Raw genomic sequence first — 22,968 nt, forward strand, 5'->3', positions numbered from 1 at the left:
TTGGGCAAGTTTATTTTCCAGCGTCCTCATCTGTAAAATGGAGTAATAAAAATGTCTATCGTGATCACAGGGTTACGGCGAGTGGTGTATTTCATTGTGGTAAATGTAGATAAATAATGGACAAAGGTTGTTAAATGTGAGTCGAATGAATTTGCCTGATGACCTTTCAAGATTGGAATTTCTCTTCTTTATCTGCTTCTTATGTCTCCCACTCCGCTTAAATCCAAGAGAGGATTTAACATTCTTCTCTGGGAAGGTAGCCATGTTTCAGGTCTTCAGTCTCTGGCTTCTAGATAACGTACTACCAACGTTCCACATGTTGTCAACATCTTTTCAGTTTCCCACTGTATATTTTTCTTGAGCACCTGCAGCCTGCTGGGGACTGGACATTGTCTCGCGGTAGCTTTTGAAGTGAAACCTGTTATTTCATAGTAAGGCCAGTTATTAAAAACTCCGGGGTAAGAGTCCACAATAATTGAAGCCCCTCAATCAGGAGCTAGGTTACTTATTATGGAACAGATCAGCATTGACATATATGGGACTAGTAATAATCACAGAATTCTATGTATTGTTTACTTTATATAAAAATAAATTAAATCTGTTGATTCCCAGAAAACGCCCTTTTCTTTATCTGTCAGGTCAGAATGCTCCAAAAGCCGCTTTTTAAATATGTCAAACGAGATCGATGGTGCTAGAAGCTATTTCCACTTTGCAAATAAATTTACACTTAGTTGAGGCAAAAGTCACCTCCGACGAGGATGGGATTCGAACCCACGCGTGCAGAGCACAATGGATTAGCAGTCCATCGCCTTAACCACTCGGCCACCTCGTCCCTGAAGCTTACCCTTTCCTGGTAGCTATAGGGAGTAATACTAGGGGGATGTGACGCAATATTATGGAGGCCGCCATTTTGTACGGAAGCAAAAAGCCAATAGTTTTTATAGCAAGTAATCAAAAGAAGATGGCCGCTCCCATGTTATGTGGGAGTTGCAATGGGGGAAACAAGGAAAATTCGGTAGAAAATGAGAAACCTTGAAGAAAATAAAATTGGCATACAGGCTGGAAAGGAAGTTCGATTACAGAAGTCTTAGGAATAGGGGTGGTCTAGCTCCTAAGGGGCGGAGCCGACGCAGAGAGTGACTTTGCGCATGCGCATCATCTAGGCGGTTAGATTTGAATACTTCACGGAGGCAGTCTGGACGCTGCGAGGTGACGTCGAGCGGTGAGCTTCCTCTCTGAGGAGCGCGGACCCCAAACAAGTCTGAGGAGAATTTGTCAAGCAGAAGGCTGCGACGGGTAAAGAAAATGACCCTTTCGTTCTGGGCTCCTGGGCGGGAGGAGGCTTTAGGTTTTGTCTGAACGTCCAGCGGTGGGAGGTGGCTCCCTCAGCCCCCGAAAGCGCTGGGCCCAAGGTAGAAGCCTCTCCCTGGGTGCGCGGGGCACTCTTTCCTCAACGGGCCTGCACATTGTGCTCTTTCCTTCTCCCCAGCACTTTCCATCCACATCTGGGCCTCTCGGGCCGGCCTCGGCTTTCTGGTCCCTGACTCTCTCAGCGTCCGGATCCGCGGCGCCCCGCCCTCCTCCTCCTGTCCTGGCTCCGCGACTCTCTTCTCGCATCCTTGCCGCTCTTCCCTAAGGAACTCTCTCGGCTGTTTGTATTTCTGACTCAATCATCTCAGCTATAAATGAAGTGACAGTAGCAGTAAGTGATTTTAAACTTTCGGCTTGTGGTTTATTTACAATGTCTTGCAGGGCTGTAACTGCAGATGTAATAACATGAGCAAAGAAGCCAGTATTAGTACGCCACAAATAAGTTTTTAAAATCTTCCTTTGCCCATTGTTAGCTCAGAGTTAAAGTCCCTTTTCTTGCTTTTTATTTCAATAGAAAAAAACATTTTTTAATTGCCGATTGGGACTTTAAAGGTAAATTAATAGAGATATGACAGAGAAGACTAAATAAAGCAAAGCTTACTCTAGATGTTAAGATTGAAGTTTTCACTTCAGTTGAATTGGATCAATTGAATTCCTCAGAGATTTATTGCGTTCCTCCCTTGTACTGGGGCTGGGAGCAAATGATTCAGGGTCCTTACTCTAAAAAGAGTTTTCAGTCTAGAAAAGGAAATAATTAATATACACAAATAACTAAGACAATGTAAAGGATTATAGGACATTTTAAAGTGGCATGGGAACACACAGAAGGGAGAGCTTATTTGATACCTTTAACAATGGAGACTAAAGGAGGCTTCATGGAGAAAGCGGTGTTTGCGGTGTAACTTGAAGGGAAGAATGATTTACGGAGATAATAATATGTCGTAAGATTTTGCTAATTAGGTTCAAAGCAGTATCATTCATCTTGACTATGTGGGCAGCTGGAAATGTTACAAGATGACAAATCGATGAAAACTGAGTAAAACTGAAGTGTTAATATTAATGATGTTTGATGCTAAATAAGAGACTAGAAGATATTCTAGGTATTGATAGGATGGCTATCCAATAAAACTTTCAGTGATAATGGTGGTGCTCAGTACCCGTTATTAGTCACATGTGACTACTGAGCACCTGAAATGTGGCTAAAAAACTGAATTTTAAATGTTATTTTAATTAATTTACATTTAAATATCTACTGTATTGTACAGCACAGGCCTAGAGCCTATATCAGGGGACACTATGTATTAACTCGAGTTATTGGTGTGTAAATGCAGGAGTGAACCAAGAGCCAGAAAGTAAATATTTCAGGCTTTGCAGGCTACATCATCACTGGCATGGTCTCTGTCACATATTCTCTTTTTATTTGTTTTTTTTTTATTGTTTTCTACAACCCATTCAAAATGTAAAAAACAAGCCAAAAAAAAAAAACACTTGTAAGGGCCCATTTGGCCCAGTAGCCATAGTTTGCAGACCTCTGAGTTACTTAGACTAGTAGTTCCCAAACTTTCTTGGCTCGTGGTGCCCTTAGGTCAAAAGAAATACCTAACAGTTCCATTTATTAAGTAGTTTGGGCCAAACAACTTAAAAAGTTATTAAGTTGAAATAAATTTATGACCTGACCACATAGTAGCCATTTGAAAAAATAATATGTATACATTGAAGGAAAAGATAATATCTTTATTTTATTCTTAATAAATACAATTATTTACTAATTGGATATGCATGCCTGTTGAACACTGCACAACTTCTCAAATCTTGGAATCAGATTGGACTCTGCCTCCCTTATTTCCTGCGCCGCATTGATTAAAAGAACTGCTTTATATCATCTGCTGAAGATTCAGCTTGTCAGTAATATGTTAACACTAATGTAATGTGAATGGGTACTATTTTGAGCTAGTAGTTCACAATAGTACCTGACAGATATTGAAAATTGTTGTTTCTCTCAAACATTTAAAATATCCCAGGACACCTCTATGAGTATGCTGTAGCATCCCTGGGTTCCAGGTACAGTTTTGAAACCAATCAATAATCAAACTAATGTGGCAGTTATCAAGAGTTCAACCATAATAGCATTTTATAAATGAGGCTTAACATTGGGGATCTGGAGCCTCCTATTTCTGTTGAAGATGGAACTTACAGTTATGTAATAAACAGAATATTTTAAAAGACTAATAATTTTTGAATCTCATCAATTAAGTGTCAACTGGTCTGTAGATTAGACAGGAATGATTCTCAATGACTTTCAAACAGGGAAGATGTATAGGTGGTCCTAATTTGATAGTATTTAATATCTTTATCTGTGAATTTTGAGTATATCACTGAATTTGAAAATATTCCCATATGTGGAAATTACCATAAAGGTAACTTTAAAGAATTTCTTAATTACTGATTCAGCAAATGTTTATTGAGCTTTTATTTTTTACAAGGCACTGTGCTCGGTTCTCAGAATATAACAGTGAACATAAGAAGCACTAGCCCTTTTCTCACAGAGTTTACTGTTGGGGCAAGGGTAGTTTGGGAGATAACAGGAATAATTAATTTACATGACAGACTTAAATTACTGTGTGGAAATGCTACAAAAGAGACATACATAGTGCTACAAAGAGTGCTTTTCTTGGCTTTCTTGCCAAGAGAGAATATCAAATATAAATTCAGTGACTCAGGAAAGAGCTTTGTGTGTGCAGAAAGAAATGCTAGTGTGGCTAGCATAGTGAGTGAGGAAGACAGTGGTATGAGATGAAGTATGAAGTCTGAGAGGCAAACAAGGACCAGATTTTGTTGAGCTTTGTAGGTCCTGGTGAAGAGTTTATTTCAGTAGATGGGAAGCCACTGAAATAAGGAACTGTGTTAAGTATGATTTATATCTAAGAAGATAAGTGCCTAGTATATGGAGAAAGGAATGTAGAGGAGATAAGAGTGAAAAAGCAAGGAGGCCAGTGAAGTGAGTATTGCAGTATTCTATGTGAGAGATAACGATAGCTTGACCTATGGTGGTAGCTCTGAATATAGAAGTGAATAGATTTGGGATATATATTGGAAATAGAACTACTAAGACTTGATGATAGAAGTGGAAATAGCTGTCATATTTGTTTGATCTTAGAGGGAAAGTTTTCAAAGTTGCACAATTAAGTTGATGGTTGGTTTTTTAAATAGATACTATGTGTTAGATTAATGAATTTACTTTCTATTCCTAGTTTGCTAAGTTTTTCTTTTTTTTAAACATGAAAGGATGTTAAAGTTCAAACTTTTTTTTAATCTGTTGCGATGATCTTGTGATTTTTCCCTTTCAATCTGTTAGTATGATAAATAGTAAAATTAATTTTCTAATGTTAAACCAATTTTGCATTTCTGGAATAAAATCAATATGACAATGACATACTATATATACTTTTTACAAATTGCTGGCTTCCTTTTGCTATTTATTTAGGATTTTTATATTTATGGTAGTGAAATCTTTTCTTGTACTGTATTTTTCTGGGTGGAAGAACTCTGGAGGTGGTTGCAAGGAAATTTTAAATCCAAAATAATTAGCTTAACATAATGGAAGTGTTGATTTTGAGAAGGAGGAAATTGAAGCTGTTTTAAAAAACCAATCTTGTAAAATTAACTTCTTACATTGTGTGCAAAAGCTAAAATTTAAAAATATGATTCTAAGTAGATATGGGTGTTACCTGTGAACAGGAGGTAAGTGAAACCAGAAGAATGGAAAAGCAGACTGAGAAAATGATGGAGGACAAAAGGGAGAAGGTCAGACATCAAATCCTAGAAGATGCCTGTCATGTTATCTGTATTGGTAACTAGTTGAATAAATTGATACTAAAAAATAAGCAGACTTTTATTTCACTGTGAATTTCAGGTTCATTATGAAGAATCGTTCCCTACTTTGATTTTTGTTATGCATGATGAAAGCATGTAAAATAAGATATGTTTTTTGTTTTTTTGTTTTTAGTTGTTGCTAACAATCACATTGATTCTAACAATTTAAGGATATGGTATTAATTTAGTGTTGTGGTAGACATGCTGATATTGTTGAGTCAAATCTCTAGATGTTCTTTTTTTTTTTTTGAAATCTTTTTTTACTGAAATGGAATTTTTTCTTATCCAGGGGTAAGGGCCTAAAGGTAATGCAAAAAGTAAAACTTAGTACAGTTATGGGTAGGTAGGAGCTAAGACCAGTCAAAGAAGCATCAGACTATGCCTTTTATTTCACACTTTTTCCAAGACAAGCACTAATTGGGTGGAATTGTAAGCGTAATTAGCTGCACTGTTCAAAATGTTATTTTTCTGTCTTAAAATATTTTTGCTGAGTACTTATAGTTGAATTTTCATTAGGTAAATATGCATATTATGCAAATCCACTGTATTTTAATACTTAATTGACTTTATTTTGGGATTGAGCTATTTAATCCATCAACTCTTATAAACTAGGGCAAACTTTTATTTTAACCACTAGAGTCCATATCATCCCATTCAGTTAGTCACTGATTTTAAATATGAGGATTTTCCAGGAGTTTTGATTATAACAGTGCGTAGTTAAACTCAAAATTTTTCATGTCTTGTAGTCCCATAGGGTAGCTTTTCCTACTTTTTTTTTTCCTTTTTGTCTTCACCCAGAAAGAAATATTGAAGTCACAACCCTGTTCTTAATCTCTTCAGATTGTTCTTTCTCTTCCTTTTTTCTCACCTTTTCTAATATTGTATTTGTTACAGAAAAGGTTTTCTTCAAAAATGGATGGGATGTCTTCAGAGACTAATGAAGAAAAGTAAGTTCATGCAATGCAGCTAAAAATGTTAAACTCTTTATCAGAGAAAGATACTTTTTCAACTAATAAGAGCTATTGATAACTTCTGAAATGTTTCCTTTCTCTTCTAGAGAAAAGAAGTAAATGTTACCAAGTCATAGCCCTCCTTGCCATAGCTTATATAAACTCATCTAGAGTCAAAAGTGTGAGAGGCTTTAGAGACCACCTCCCATCTCTTCAATTTAAGGATGAGAAAATTGAGGCCAAAGGAAATGAAATGATTTGTCTAAAGTTGGTATCACAAACTGGTGGCTTGTTTACAATCAGACATAATTTTTTTCCTAAACTAAAAATGTTTTCCTAAACTAAAAATGTTTTTTAATTTTTGAATTAGTTGCTAAATTTCAAAATCTTAAGATTTCATATAAAAGTTAGATTTTCAGCTTCTCTTGAAAAATCGACTGTGGCAACACTGGGCTTATATTCTTGCTTGACAACAACTAATCTGAGTGAAGTAATGGCTATGACCTTTAGGCTAGGCAGGAACTCTTCATTATAGTCTCCACCTCACCCATTTTTTTTGCACTTACTAAATTATGTGTTTATCCTCCATAGGCATTTGAATTTTCAAAACCTTGTCTAAAAATCACACAGTAGTAAAACCAGAGCTAGAATCTCTTGATTTATAGCCCATTTATCTTATAAATGTACCTCTGTAAATATGCTAAATTTTGTTGTATTGATTATGTTTCAAGAGATAGTATTGTAGTATATAACATGTATTTTAAAACACTGACTTCCTAAATATTGAATTTAAAGTGTTATAAATTGTGGTAAGTGAAAGTGATGCCACGTGTTAAGCGAAAGTGATGACCAATTTAAAAGCATGTAAGGGATGCTACGATGATGGCTTTTGAAAATTCAGCCTTTTATCAATATGTATGTAAATTTTGTTTTCCTCTTTCAGGGACAATATAGAGAGACCTGTTAGAAGACGACGTTCTTCAGTAAGAAACACTTAATTTAAGTTAATTGTTAACCTTTTTTGTTTTGTTTTGTTTTTTTTTTAAAGATTTTATTGGGGAATTGGGGGAGGGGAACACTGCTGGGGAATATGGGGAAGGGGAACAGACAAGTTGCTGTCGTTTTGTTCTTCAGTCTAGTTGTGGAGGACGTCGCTTCACTGGCCCATGTTGGTATTATCATTGTGCTCTTCCCGGGTGAGGCAGATCGGTCGCCGGCCTCTGGACGGCCGCACACTGCGGCTGCTGGCTGCTCATGCTGGCTGCCAGCCACACACTGTAGCTTACGGCAGTCCACTGCAGCAGGGGCTACAGCCTACGCCGTCGCCAGCCACTCACGGCAGCCGTCGCCAGCCACTCACGGCAGCCGTCGCCAGCCACTCACGGCAGCCCAGCTCCAGGTTGAGCTGTTGTTCACCATCTTAGCTGTAGAGGGCAGTGTCACTGGCCCCCATGTGGGATCCAAACCGGGGCCCTGCTGCTCAGAGCTGGCGTCCCAAGCCAGCTCTTAACCAATGCGCCACTTGGCTGGCCCCCTGAACCAATCACTATTGCTGAGATATATCATGTCTTAGACCAGGGCTGTATATTTTACCCTAGGTTGGGACGGGGCTTCACCCAGACCATGGGATAAGAGTTGGCAAAATAATTAGGGGAGGTGGACAGGGAGGGAAGGGAATAGATACCAAATATTTAAACAAGCCACAAAGTATAGCACTGAACAGTATGAATTTGAGGAGTTTTAGAGGTTTTTACAGGAATTTTAGCATCTCTACCTCTCTATTCCTGGTATAATTTGAAATAAACTGGTAATTAATAAATAAGCCAGATTTTCTTGAATAATTCTCTTCTAGATTTTGAAACCCCCAAGGAGCCCTCTTCAGGACCTCAGAAGTGGGAACGAAATAGTTCAGGTAAGTTTTTAGTGCAAATGCTTTATAGATGACTATTTTCATTGATATTTTTAATAGACAGGAACTTTATTAGCCATATGAAGAGAAAACATTATAAATGATTCTCAGTTAAATATGTACAAGTAAGCATCCCATGGCCTTCTGGTTAAAATCCAAACACTGAGTAAGCTGGCGCTCGTGGTTTTTAACCCCTATTTACTTTCCAGCCTTTTTTCTTGCCACTTTGACACATTTATCTCACCATTCGGAATTGCTTACTATTCCCCAGACAAAACATGAACTGTCAAGCCTGCAAGTGTTTACATATGATGCTCCCTCTGCCTAGATGGCTAGTCCTTCATTTTTTTTTTTCTCCCAACATTTTATTAAAATGTTTTTTCAAACATGCTTAAAGGTAGAAAGACATTTCTAGTGAATGCTCATAAAGCCATCACCTAGATCAGCGGTTCTCAACCTGTGGGTCGCGACCCCTTTGGCGGTCGAACAACCCTTTCACAGGGGTCACCTAAAACAAAAAGATATTTACATTATGATTCATAACAGTAGCAAAATTACAGTTAGAGTAGCAACGAAAATTTATGGTCGGGGGTCACCACAACATGAAGAACTGTATTAAGGGGTTGTGGCATTAGGAAGGTTGAAAACCGCTGACCTAGATTCTACAATTAATATTTTATCATACTTTATCATAAATCTGTATTCCTCTTTATTTGGTAATTTCTATTTATCTTTTGAGACTCAGCTTTGGAATCATTTGTCTGAGAAAATCATCTCTCAATATTTTCTATCGTAATTATTTACTAAGGTCCATTCTAAATTGAGAGTTCCCTGAGGACAGGAACTTAACTGTATGTTTTCTAAATTTATTGTGCCTGGTACATAGTAGGCTTTCAGTACATTTTGTTGATTGATGCAATGCATATAGTTTTGGAGATCATATAATTCTGAGTGCTCTACTTTGGCCTTTCTATTTCTCAAATACATCGAGCTTTTTCCTGCGTGAGGGCCTCTGCACACATTCTGCCTAGAATGGTTTGTCTCGACCCAACTCTTTAGCTGACTACTAACTAATCCTTCAGGTTTCAACTTAAATATATTTTCTCAAAGAAATCTTTCCTGATTCTCAGGCTAAATTAGTTTTTTTATGTAATTTTCCTTCATACCACTCATCATACTTTAAGTTTTATATTTGTATGGATTTTTTGTTTTAGTATCTGTTTTAACCATGAATCCCCAGTAGAGTAGTAGAGTAGGGGCCATATATATTTTTTTTTAAGATTTTTATTGGGGAATTAGGGGAAGGGGAACAGACAAGTTGCTATCTTTTTGTTCTTCAGTCTAGTTGTGGAGGACGTTGCTTCACTGGCCCAAGTTGGCACCATCATTGCACTCTTCCCAGGCGAGGCAGATCAGTCGCCGGCATCTGGACGGCGGCTCACGGTGGCTTGAGGGCCGCTCATGCTGGCTGCTGGCTACACATGGTAGCCCATGGCTACCCACTGCAGCAGGGGCTGCAGCCTACGCCGTTGCCAGTGACTCACGGCAATCCAGCTCCAGGTCGAGCTGTTGTTCAGCATCTTAGCTGTAGAGGGCAGCGTCACTGGCACTCATATGTGGGATCTGAACCGGGACCCTCTGGCATCCCAAGCCAGTTCTTAACCAACGCACCACTTGGCTGGCCCTGTATTTTTTTAACCACTATTTTTCACACCAAGATCTGGTGTGTGTGTATATTTAAAAAAAAACTTTTAATGAATTTTGAATTATTTAAGTGACAGATTCATAGACTCAAAGGATTTTAAAACGAACAGGTCAACACCAGTAATCTTGAAACTAGCTTCTTCATTTTATAGATGAGAAATATGAGGTACAAAGAGGTTAAATGTTTTGTCTAAGCCCACACAACTAGTTAGTGGCTTCCAACTGGAGCTCAAATCTCCTAATTAAGCACTAAGCCCTTTTCTATATACCACACAAATTGGTTTTTCTTTTTCTATTAAGAAATATACTAATATTTGGATCTGAGAATACTGTTGAAGAGCAGTAGAAAGCCCCAGCCATTGAAGACTTGAAATATTCTAGCAATTTCCCTTCCTATCTCTTCTGACAGAACTAGTCAAAATTCGTTTACAAAGACTGCTGCAGTTCAAGAAAGAAGTGGATATAAATCCCTTTAGAGGAATGCAGACCTAGTCTGTGTAAGGAAGGCCACATTGTCTAGATCCACCATGCCTTCCAAGAATAGTGAGGAGAGTGGAATTTGCATTTTGAAGATCAGTACTGAGGGAAGTAACACAGCTGAAAAGTTGCTTGTCACATATGTCTTTTTATCCTTCATGCTGAATACTTCACTTTAGCCCTTTAGAGACTTAAGTACAGAAAGCTTTTATGGAATAAAAAGACATTGCATTAAAGTTGTTAAAAAGAAATATGTAAGTCTCTTTTAGTCCCAGTATTTACTATGTCAGTGTTATTGTCATATTAAGCTTGAGGCCACCTACAGCATCTGTTAGGGTCTTAACAGAGAAGATGAACATTCCTGATTCTTTGTTATAATAAGACTTATGTTCAGGTATTCAGAATTAACACAGTAAAATTCTTTGGATTTTGTTTGTTTCTCTGTCTTGCTTTTTGTGTTTGATATCTATGTGAGTAAAAATGTTTGTTCTTGTTAAGGAATATGAAGGAAAATAAAAATAGTATATTATAATGAAAGATGCTCAACACCACTAATCATTAGGGAAATGCAAATCAAAAGCACAATGAAATGTCACTTCATACTCATTAGAATGACTACTATCAAACAAATAGAAAATAACAAATGTTGGCTAGGATATGGAGTAATTGGAACCTTTGTGCACTGTTGTGGAAATGTAAAATGGTGCAGCTGCTATGGAAAACAGTATGTTGGTTCCTCAAAAAATTAAAATAGAATTACCATATGATCCTGCAATTCCACTTCTGGGTATGTATCCAAAAGACTGAAAACAGGATCTTGAAGAAATGTACACCTCTGTTCATAGCAGTAGTATGCACAGTAGTCAAAGGGCAGAAGCAACCCAGTGTCCATTGACTAATGAATGGATAAACAAAAAATGTGGTGTCAATGGAATATTATTCAGCCTTAAAAAAGAAGAAAATTATGGCATATATCACAGCATGGATGAACCTTGAGGCCATTATGCTAAGTGAAATAAAGCACGCACAAAAAGACAAACACTTTATGATTCCACTTATGAAGTACATAGAGTAGTCAAATTCATAGAGACAAAATCGAATGGTGGTTACAGAAAGGTTAGTGGGGAATGGGGAATTGTTTAATGGATATAGAGTTTCAACTTTGCAAGATGAAAAACAGTTTTGGAGATTGGTTGCATAACAATGCAGATGTACTTTACTGAACTGTACCCTTAAAAATGGTTAAGATGTTTGAGTATTTTAGGCTAAGTGAAATAAGCCAGTCACAGAAGGACAAATACTGAATAATTCCACTTATATGAGGTATCTAAAATAGTCAAACTCATAGAAGCAGACAGCAGAAGAGCAGCAGTTGCCAGGGGCAAAGAGGAGGAGAAAATGGAGAATTGCTAGTTAATGGATATAAAGTTTGTTATGCAAGATGAATATGTTCTAGGTATCTCTACAACGCTGTGCCTATAGTTAATAATATTGTATTATACCTTTAAAAAATCTGTTAAGATGGTAGATCTCTTGTAAAGTGTTTTACCACAAGAAAATAAAAATAAAACATTTTAAATCAAATATATGGTGATGAAAGGAGAACTGACTCTGGATGGTAAACACACAATGTGATATATAGGTGATGTATTGTACATCTGAAACCTATGTAACTTTACTAACAATTGTTGCCCAGTAAACTTTATAACTAAAAAAAATAAAAAATATTTTTAAAATGGTTAAGATGGTAAATTTTATTTGTTTATTTTACTACAGTTACATTTTCTTTTAAATCTTAAAAATAGTAGTAAGATAACCATTAACAGGCAACATATCACTTTCTTTGTCCCCAGTCTTTCATCTTAATAGCAAAATAACCATTCATTTAAAACAGACCAAAGGTAAGGGGCAATAATTACCTTCCTTAAATATATGTTGCTTGTGTCAGTATGCTTATTATAACTCATATTGAAAATTATATTCATGTTTGTTAAGTGCTTCTACACTGATATATTTTGGGGAATCAAATTAATAATAATCAAAATAATAATATTAAATTAATTCAGAATAAGACTTGATCTGTCTATAGTACTCTGGAGACCCAATTCACAGTGGTTACATTAACAATCATACCATATATTCTCTGCCCTTAGGAGCCCAGTGCTTTGAGAAATAGGAAAAGCTCTCGTCGAGTCAGCTTTGCAGATACTATAAAGTAAGTAGAAAGGAGAAATAATTTTAAAATTACAGGTAATGCTTTTTTGTGTGTCAAACCAAATATGTTGGTACTAACGGACTCTGATAACCTGTGTTTCAATAATCAGCATTAGAAAATTGTTATTTAAAAGGTGGTTATTCATCATTATGCTTAAAAGAGAAACATTGAAAGCATTCCCTCTAAAGTAAGGAACAAAATAACTAAGTTTTATCACTGTTATTTAACTTTGTATTGAACGTGCTAACCAACAACAAAAATAAACTAGAGAAAGAAATTGGAGTTATAAAAATTGAAAAGATGGGGTAAGTCTATTACGTTTTGCAAATTGCGTATTAGGAAAATCCAAGAATATCAATTGAAATACCTCTATAGACATATAATAAGTAGCAGGATATAAAATTCTCTACAGACATATAATAAGTAGCAGGATATAAAATTAACATATGGAAATCAATATATTTCCTATATATAAACAATAACCAGATAGAAGATAAATGTCTTTTCTATATTTTGTTACTGTAAATATGATAATATTTAATTATCATATTTTTAAAAAATACGATATAGGGCCAGCCATGTGGCATGTTGGTTAAGAGTTGGCTTGGGACGCCAGCTCAGAGCCCCAGGGCCCACGTTTGGATCCCACATTAGGGCCAGTGACGCTGTGCCCTCTACAGCTAAGATGATGAACAACAGCTCAACATGGAGCTGGGCTGCCATGAGTTTCTGGCGACGGCGTAGGCTGCAGTGGGGTTGCAGTAGGCTATTGTGAGCTACCGTGAGTGGCTGACAGCCGGCATGAGATGCCAAGAGCTGCCATGAGCGGCCATCCAGTGGCCGACGACTGATCTGCCTTACCTGGAAAGAGCACAATGATAATACCAACATAGGCCAGTGAAGCGACGTCCTCCGCAACCAGACTGAAGAACAAAAGGACAGCAACTTGTCTGTTGCGTCCCGCACAACATGAGCAGTGGGAGAACGAGAGGGGGCGGCGAAGGGTTAAGAAATAAAAGAAACAGCAGTCAAGAGTTAAATGAGTGTGGGGCCAAGGGTCTCCAGCCTCGTGGACTAAGAGCCCTGAATGGGGCCGACACACACCGCTTTTATTTCTCCACCTACCCGGAAGTAGCATTGTTCTCTCCACAGTCTGTGAGTCTCATTCCTGAGAACTTGCTCAAGCCAGATTACCCATGCCTGCAAGATGGTATTACCAAGAGTCCGCCCATGGCGATAAGACAGATGCTCTGCCTTCACACACCCTAAATGCATACACGCCAGGAAGATAAGATTATTACGCTGAGGACAAAAACTATCACACCATTAGGTCACTTCCCAAGCAGGTTGAGGGAAGGAATGTAGCTACAGAGGTAGAAAACCTCCAGTGTATTTGGAGGGCAAGTGAGGGCTCATGCCCACCTCCATCAGCCCCAAGATTTCTCCTGATGGCCTCCAACCGATCGTGCCTGTCTTAGGTTGTTCCTCCCACGAGGAATCTTACCCGTCATTGACTAACTGGCCATCCTTTGGAGCCAAACAGGGAGACGCAAGGTGTATGAGCAGTGTCCTCAAAAATGTCAGTTTAGGGTTAAGTGCGGGGGTGGGGGGAGGGGAACAGATGGCTGGACAGCTGCATAGCAACACTTGTCTGTTCCCCTTCCCTGATTCCCCAACGCTGTTACCCTCCCCCAATTCCCCAATAAAATCTTAAAAAAAAAAAAGAATAAAACATTACTGAAGGATACTAAAGAATAATGTACAAATGAAGACAACAACTTCTGAATAAAAAGATTCAACATCATAAAGAGATCACTTCTCCCTAAGTTAATTTATTAATTTAATATAATCCTTTTTTTTTTAAAGATTTTATTGGGGAATTGGGGGAGGGGAACAGTGTTGGGGAGTTGGGAGGGGACCGGCCAAGTTGTTGTTCTTAAGTCTTCGTTGTAGAGGGCACCAGTCGCCATCTGGCTTCCTGTCCGCAGCTTGTGGCCTCTAATCTCAAGGTGCTGTTTAATCTTAGTTGCATGTGGGCGTAGCCACCATCCCATGCAGGAGTTGAACCAGGAGCCTTGTTGTTAAGAGCTCACGCTCTATCTACTGAGCCATCCAGGCAGCAGCTCAGCTTAAGGTGCCGAGTTCAGTCTTAGTTGCGGGTGAGCATAGCTCACCACTGAACAGGCAATTTTGTTGTTAAACCCGCTAAGCCATCCTGCCACCTGTTGGCAGCTCAGCGACAGCTCAGCTCGGGCACAGCGTCACTGGCCCATGTGGGAATCCAACCAGCGGCCCTGTTGCTCAGAGCTCGTGCTCTTAAGCCAACTCTTAACCAACTAAGCCACTCGGCCGGCACTGGAATTCTTATATGTAGTATTTTCATGATTATTTTCTTGATGTTCAGTAGTATATTTGTATTTCCTAATTGATTCAAGAGTTGTTTAATAGAGAATTTAAAAATATCTAAGTGGTAAGGATATTTTGTTATCATTTACTTTTAGTTATGTAGTCAGAGAATGTTAATCTTACAGTATATTAATTTCTATTAAAGTTTTTTGGTAATCTTATATATGACCAATTTTTGAGAATGATCCATAGGTACTTGAAAAGAAGATAGATTTTGTATTTTAGAGTGTAGAGTTTGATACATATCAGTTATATCCACCTTGTACCTTATGTGATTTGGGTCTTCCATACTTTTACATAATTTTAGTCACTTTAATGTATCATGAATTAAAGAGAGAGGTAAATTGATAATGCATCCCACTGTATCTCTTTTTATATCTCCAATAGTTTTTCTTTATGAATGTTGATTCTGTGTTCATTGGCACATCATTGTTATATCTTTATTCGGAATTGTACTTTCTAGCATTATAAAATATTTATCTTTGTTTTGTTTATTGCTTTGTGACCCAAATTCTACCTAGACTGCTATTAAGACTTTTGTCTCGGCTATATTTTTGTTGTCATTTGCCTGGTATACATTTGTGTATTGTTGACCTGTATGAGCAATGATAAAATTAGATTGTTTACTCTCCCCCAACCCAATTTTAGTCAATAATATACCTTTGTACTATTAAATATGTTTAAACTTCAATTAAAACTTCATTGTTTTAAAGATGAAATATTGCCATTTGGGAGAACATGGATGATTTTGAGAGTATTATGCTAAGCGAAATGAGTCAGATGGTAAAGGACAAGAACCTTATGATTTCACTCGTGGGATTTAAAGCACATCAACAAACAAAACAAAAACAATCTCATAGTTACAGACAACAGAATGGTTAGTTACTAGAGGGAGAGAGGGTTGAGGGGAGGACAAAGAGGGTAAAGGGGTTCAAATATTTGGTGTTGGAATGAGACTAGACTTCTGATTGTGAGCACACAATAGAGTATACAGATGAATCATAAAGATGTACACCTGAAAAAAAAAACTTCATTGTTATATATGTTATCCTTTGACAGTTATAATAGATGAGATAATTAGAATACTTCTACCTCCCACCTGCCGATCATTCCCTTCCCAATTTTTTTAGTTGTATCATCTCTGTTTCTCTCAGTATTTGACATTAGGGTATAGGTTGCATTTGTTTGTCTTAGTTCTGTTATATATAATATTTACGTTTCCATCAGTTCCTTTGCTATAATTGCCCGAATTATCTCCTGGTTGGCTGAAATTTGTTCTCATTTCCTCAAGAAGGGCTCATTGAAACAATATTCCCTGAGTTGTTGGGTACTCAAAACTGTTATGTATAGCCTTTATATTTGAAGAAGAAGGCTTACCTGGATAGAGAACCTTCGGTTTATATTTTCTTTCCTTAAGGAACTTGCTAATGTGGTTCTGTTGCTTTTGGTGTCGAATGTTTCTATGAACAAGTCTGAGGAGTGCATGACTTTTTTCCCCCTCTCAAAATGATTGACAGGCTGCTTAACAGATTTTTTGTTTCTTTATCCTTGAGGTTTATTGACTTTACTAGGATACATCTCCATTTTGATTGTTTTAGGTCTTGAATCTTGAATTAACTTTTAAATGTTTTTCTCTATTTCATTATTTTAGATTTCTTTAGGGACTCAATAATTTATAAATACACATTATGTTTATATTCATTACTTCTGTATACACTATTTTCTCTGCTAATCCCTTTTAATTTCTTTCATTTTGTTCATTTTAAAAAATTTCTCTTATGTCCTTTACCATATTTTCCAAAATGTTTGTCCAATCTTGTATCCCTTCGTTTTGCCTTAATTCTGATTATATTTTTTCTTCTGCTGCTTCATGAGTTTAATCTGTTTCATTTCCTGCTGTCTTTTTATCTCTTCCTTGAGTTCTTGTATTTCAGCTTTCATTTCTGTTCTTCATAGATATGATTGCTTTGTTATGCTTTTTAAATCCATAGCCAACTGTGTGTGTACAATTTTCATCTGCTCTGGGACCACATTATTCTGATGACTCTTTTTTATGTTAATAAATTGTTATGGTTTTCTTCCTTTTAATCGTATGGTTTCTTTATAGATTTCTGGGCTTTTTACTCATCATTGAATGGGTCGGATTTTCCTCAACCAGTTATTTTCAAGACATTTCTGTAAAGGGTGGAAGGGGTATGGTGGTTTTCCAGGATAGCTATTTTTCTGTAAACAACGGCTCTCTTTTTTAGCTATCATAAAGACAGTCTATTTAATATCAGCTTCTTCAAATTTTATTTTCTGTATACTTCAGGTTGCTTCAACTTGGCTTTTGTAAGGTGAGCTCCTAGATCAATTTAACCTTGAATTTAAATATTTTAGGATGAGACCTTATTAATAAGTTTCATGTCCAGAAATCTTCCAAGCAAAGTCCTGTGCTTTGAACTGCATTGTTTCCCATTCCTCATTTGTTCCTCTCTGTGCCCCTAATTCTTTACCTTAACAAACTTTAAGATCACATAAATTAAAGAATTCCAATACCATAATTGTCATATAAAGCATGATTTTGCATTAGGATAAATGTACAGTTGCCCAGGATTTCAGTTGTGGGGCTATTGGGAACCTATTTTCTTCAATGTATGACATCTTTTGCTTACTCAGTTCCAAACAGTAGATGCCTTCTAAAATATAACATTTCTTTGAAGATTGATAGTAATTTTAATTGTTTTATAAAATTTTAAATTTATCTTTTATTTATAAATCAATTAATGTCTTCTTGACTAAACATGAATTGTCAATATTTCATATGTGTTGAGTTTTGGGGGGGGGAAAAAGATGTATGATAAGATTTGGTACAATCAGGGAAGACTAGCTATTGCCTGCCAGTAGACTTTCCTAGGTGGTATATTCTTTGGTAAAATTGTCACTCTCTTCCTTGATCTTGCCCTTGGTTTTGCAGACTCTATATTGTTTTCCTCTGTACTAAAAATGGGTCGCTGTCTCAGAGATGGGCTTGTACTGAACAAATTCATTAGACATGTGTATATAAATAAGTAGAATGCTACTACTAAAGATATGAGAAACAAATGAATTAGAACACTTGTTTAAGTAGATCATTCCTTATAGGCTCTCTACCTAAGAAAGTAAATTATAAGGTAAATATGGCTTGCTGATAATGGACTCTGAACTGTTAGTTATTAGAATGGTTTAGAATTTTTAATGGCACCAGACTATGAAACCTAATGAATTCATCTCCACAGTAGACACATACACACCTATTGCAAAGCCTTGAATGCTTCTCTCGGTATACTCCTTGAATAGGCTTGGCCAAGTTTTGGTTTAATAACTCATTTTATCCCCTTTATTTCAGATTGACTTTTCTTTCATATGTTTTCTATAAGTATATTTATATTAATGTAGAAATAACCATTTTTAACTTTCTGTTGGACATCTGATTGTTTCTTGTGCTGAGTTAGTTTTGTGTAAATTACCTTTAGTCTTTTAAGTTGCTTCCTTGGGATTATATTCTCCAAAGTGGAGTTGCTAGGCTCAAAGGGAGAGGCAGTTGTGTAGCCATTATTACATTTTTTTGTTATTGATTTTAATACCACTATTAATGTACATTTTTTTACCAATATACTATAAACGTTAGACTTTAGCACTTATTTTTAGCTAATTTAATTGATTATAATGTTTTCTCTTGCTTATTTTAATTTGTATTTTATTTGCCGTTACTATTTTTTCTATATTTCATTCATGCTTATTTTTTTTTCTCATTTTGAAATGTTTCATTTTTTATTTCCTCGTCTACTTAGCCAATATTGAAGAAAATATTTTAAAGGTTTTGTGTGATTGAGCACCTTAAATTTTGTGTTTATTAAAGCATTTGTCTTTCTGGGTACAGAAATAATTTTTGCAACAGATTATACCTTTGAAAGCTTTGAGAGAGAGAGAGAGAGAGAGAGAGAGAGAGAGAGAGAGAGAGAGAGGGAGGAACAACCATAATTAAGACAAATTTATAGAAAAATGGAGGAAAGAATTATTTTGCCCTTTTGGTTAGGTATTTTCATATGTTTGCTAAATACAAGGTGTGATAAAAAAATATGGTGACTGTTTAAAGTTAAAAAATATATATTACAGTAAAAGATGCATTGCCATTAATCCCCTCAAAATACTTCTCACTTTGAACACAATTATGCCATCATTCTTGCTGCTTTCTGAAGCAGTTCTGGAAGTCCTCTTTCAGAAGTGTCTTTAGTTGCGCTGTCGTGGCTAATTCGATGTCCTGATCCTGAATTGATTCAAAATGTTTACCTTTCATGGTCGCTTTGACTTTGGGGAAGAGCCAAAAGTCTCACGGTGCCAGATCTGGTGAATAAGGTGAATGAGGCCACACCATAATGTTTTTATTTGACAGAAATTGCCATATACCAGAAGCGATGTGTGTCACGGAATCTTTCTGTTGTGATCACAAAATACGGTGAATGTAGCTGCCGAGTGCCATCCAACGGAAAGGCAGGGATCTTCAATACAGGAAGTGGCGAGTTGCACCTTAGTAATAGTGTGTGACAAGTTTCAACTTGTTTGGTGCAGTCAGTCGGGTGTGAGCTATGGTTGAGAAAAGGTGTGTTTTAAAGTGTGCCGTAAATCATCCTCCATCATGACAATCCTCCATGTCACACATCATTTCTAGTATATGGCAATTTCTGTCAAATAAAAACATTATGGTGTGTCCTCATTCACCTTATTCACTGGACGTGACACCGTGCAACTTCTGGCTCTTCCCCAAAGGCAAATGATTCAGGACATCGAGGTGGCGCAACTAAACACACTCCCGAAAGAGGACTTCCAGAGCTGCTTCAGAAAGTGGCAAGAACGATGGGATAAGTGTGTTCCAAGTGAGGGGGAGTATTTTGAGGGGGATTAATGGCAATGTGTCTTTTACTGCAATACATTTTTTTAATTTAAACATTCACTGTGTTTGTTATTTGATCACACCTCGTAGTTCCCTTCCCCCTCCCACTGAATTATTTTCGTGTGAATCCCAGGTATATTTTATTAGTTATATCTTTAAAAAATACAAAAATATTTTTAAAGAACATATTCACTGGCCAGCCGAGTGGCACGTTGGTTAGGAGTTGGCTTGGGATGCCAGCTCTGAGCAGCAGGGCCTGGCTTCGAATCCCACATATGAGGGCCAGTGACGCTGTGCCCTCTACAGCTCAGATGGTGAATAACAGCTCTACCTGGAGCTGGGCTACCGTGAGTTGCCGGCGACAGCGTAGGCTGCAGTGGGGCTGGCTCACAGCGGGCGTGAGCTTTTGTGAGCCACTGTGAGCAGCTGTTCAATGGCCAGCGAGCAACTGCCTGACCCAGGAAGAGCACAGTGATAATACCAACATGGGCCAGTGAAGTGATGTCCTCCACAACTAGAATGAAAAACAAAAGGACAGCAATTTGTCTGTTCCCCTCCCCCAATTCCCCAATTTAAAAAAATCATTATAAAAAAACCCCAAAACATTCACAATGCTAATATCACATCTTTTTAAAAGTCAACAGAAATTCCATGATAAAAAAAATCTGGTCAATGTTCACATTTTTCTGATTGTCTCAATATTTTACCCCCAGATGATTTGTGTGACTCAGTATCCAAACAAATTTAAAACATTCCATTTGATTCATATATCTCTCAAATCTCTTAATCTGTCGGCTCTCCCTCCCTTTTTTCTTATTTATGTATTTATTTACGTACTTATTTACTTACTTACTGGGTTGTTTCTCCTATAGAGTGTCCCACATTCTGGATTTTGCTGATCGTATCCCCCATGGGATAATGTTTAATATGTTCCTCTACTCTAGATTTCCTTTCAATTGGTTGTTAGAGCTAGAAGGCTGGATTTGACTTAAATTTGATGTTTTGGACAAGAATATTTTATAGGTAGTGTCCCGTGTTTCTGTCAGATGGTACCTAATGTTCAGTTATTTCACTCTTTTTTTTTTTTAATTGGGGAATGGGGGGAGGGGAACAGCATTGGGGAATCGGGGAAGGGGAACAGACAAGTTGCTTTCCTTTTTTGTTCTTCATTCTAGTTGTGGAGGATGTTGCTTCACTGGCCCATGTTGGTATTATTGCACTCTTCCTGGGTGAGGCAGATCGGTCACTGGCCTCTGGACGACCGCTCATGGCAGCTCTTGGCAGCTCACACCAGCTGCCGGCCGGCTGCTCACGCTGGCTGTTGGCCACACACGGTAGCTTATGGCAGCCCACTGCAGCAGGGGCTGCAGCCTATGCTGTCGCCGGAGACTCATGGCAGCCCAGCTCCAAGTCAAGCTGTTGTTCACCATCTTAGCTGTAGAGGGCAGTGTCACTGGCCCTCATGTGGGATCTGAACTGGGGCAACTGCTACTCAGAGCTGGTATCCAAAGCCAGCTCTTAACCATGGTGCCACTCGGCCAGCCCCAGTTATTTCTCTTTTTTGTCATGTTAGCAGCCATTGATGATCATTGCTTAGATCCATTATTTCTTTAGAGTTTTTGCTAATTGATAATATTCTCATTCTGTCATTCTTTTTCATTTACTAACAGAACTTCCATTGAGAGGATTTTCCCATAACAGCTAATTTGTTTATATTATGGCTCATATGGAAAGGGCATGTTAAATGCTTAGGTCCCCCCCCTCCCAAGCATTTAGTATGAGTTCATTTCTAGTATGAGTTGGTATCCTAGAATCCTTCAGAGTTGATTACTGAGGTTTTTTTTCCCTAGTATCTTTATCTGAATCTCTAAATCTAAGTATCTATATCATGAACTTAGATATTTTTATGTATTTTAATAGTTGTAATTAGTTTTATTGATACTCAAATTATTCCACCTTTCACCCAGTGGAATCTCTTCAGATTAGTTTTTGAACTTTTGGCATAACTCCGGTAATCTTTGATAGCTTCTTTGCTTTATAGTATAACAAGATTTTCTTGTTCATTTTGTATATTATCTGCCCCAGACCTAGAATCAGCCATGCTTCCAAGGAGCGGCCTGATTCCTTCCAGTAGGAAATGACATTTAGAAACCACCATCTGGATGCTATAGGTTCTCCTCGTTATTGAGTTAGTCATTGTTTCTGGATCATTCTTATTGATGTGTATAGTTGTCTTTTTCTTCTGACTTGTTAAAGTTTTTTAAGCATTAGGAATATCAGCCCTTTTCCATCCACACTGCAATTTTTTTTAAGTGCTCTATTTTTTTCTGGTCTCTTTATAGGTTCATTTTATTGAATTTATCTAGAATTTATTTGGGTGTTAATGAGTAAGTTGCAACAACCAAGCTGATTTTTGTTATTGTTACTGCTTCTATTTTTAAATCCAAGCCCACATTTTCCATAAAGTTGGAAGGAGCAGATCAGATGTCATTTTTATTTTTTCGATTTTAAAAATATTTTCTCTTTCCTAGAAACAACATCTTAGAGCCCTTTTTCCCTCTTAGAGTTAAAAAACCTGACAATACGTGCTTCGAGGTACCTTTCTTTTGAATTATTTCTCAAAAAAACTCTGTCATCTCAATAATCATGTTGAAATGATCATTTTAATATAGGAAGATCACCTGTGTCATAATTGAAAGTGGGTTTATATATGTCATTTGATTTATTAATAGCTAATATTATTGAATATTTACAGTGTGACAGGCACTATGCTGCTATATGCACTTATTACTCATTGAATCCTAACAATCATACCTCATTTTATGGATAAGGAAACTGAAGCTTAGCTTAAGTAACTTGCTCAGGTTGCCATACCTATTAAGGGGTGTGGCTCAGACTTCGGACTGTTCCACATCAAGTTTTTTTGTTTTGGGGGGGTTTTTTTCCTATGCGGAAGTTGAACTGGCAACCTTGCTGTTAAGAGTGCATGTTCTACCCACTGAGTCGCCGGTGACGGTGTAGGCTGCAGTGGGGCTGGCTGGCAGCTGGCGTGAGCTTTCATGAGCCGCTGTGAGCAGCTGTCCGATGGCCGGCGAGCGACTGCCTGACCCGAGAAGAGCGCAATGATAATACCAACATGGGCCAGTGAAGC

The 22,968-nt window shown here is 37.4% G+C and overlaps 1 protein-coding gene and 1 non-coding gene across 2 annotated transcripts in view; one reads left to right on the forward strand and one right to left on the reverse strand.

Annotated features, from left to right (window-relative positions):
• Positions 1-22,968, forward strand: part of KNL1 (kinetochore scaffold 1) — a 76,971-nt gene that overhangs the window by 535 nt on the left and 53,468 nt on the right. Inside the window, exons 2-6 of the mRNA XM_019644857.1 lie at positions 1,638-1,702; positions 6,139-6,191; positions 7,138-7,177; positions 8,047-8,106; positions 12,438-12,499. Of these exons, the coding sequence (XP_019500402.1) occupies positions 1,638-1,702; positions 6,139-6,191; positions 7,138-7,177; positions 8,047-8,106; positions 12,438-12,499 (280 nt within the window). The remainder of the gene's footprint in view (positions 1-1,637; positions 1,703-6,138; positions 6,192-7,137; positions 7,178-8,046; positions 8,107-12,437; positions 12,500-22,968) is intronic.
• On the reverse strand, positions 751-832 carry TRNAS-GCU (transfer RNA serine (anticodon GCU)). Its single transcript has one exon. It is a non-coding gene; the product is annotated as a tRNA-Ser (tRNA).

The sequence above is a fragment of the Hipposideros armiger genome, unplaced genomic scaffold (assembly GCF_001890085.2).
Source record: "Hipposideros armiger isolate ML-2016 unplaced genomic scaffold, ASM189008v1 scaffold_92, whole genome shotgun sequence".
NCBI classification, from domain to species: domain Eukaryota; kingdom Metazoa; phylum Chordata; class Mammalia; order Chiroptera; family Hipposideridae; genus Hipposideros; species Hipposideros armiger.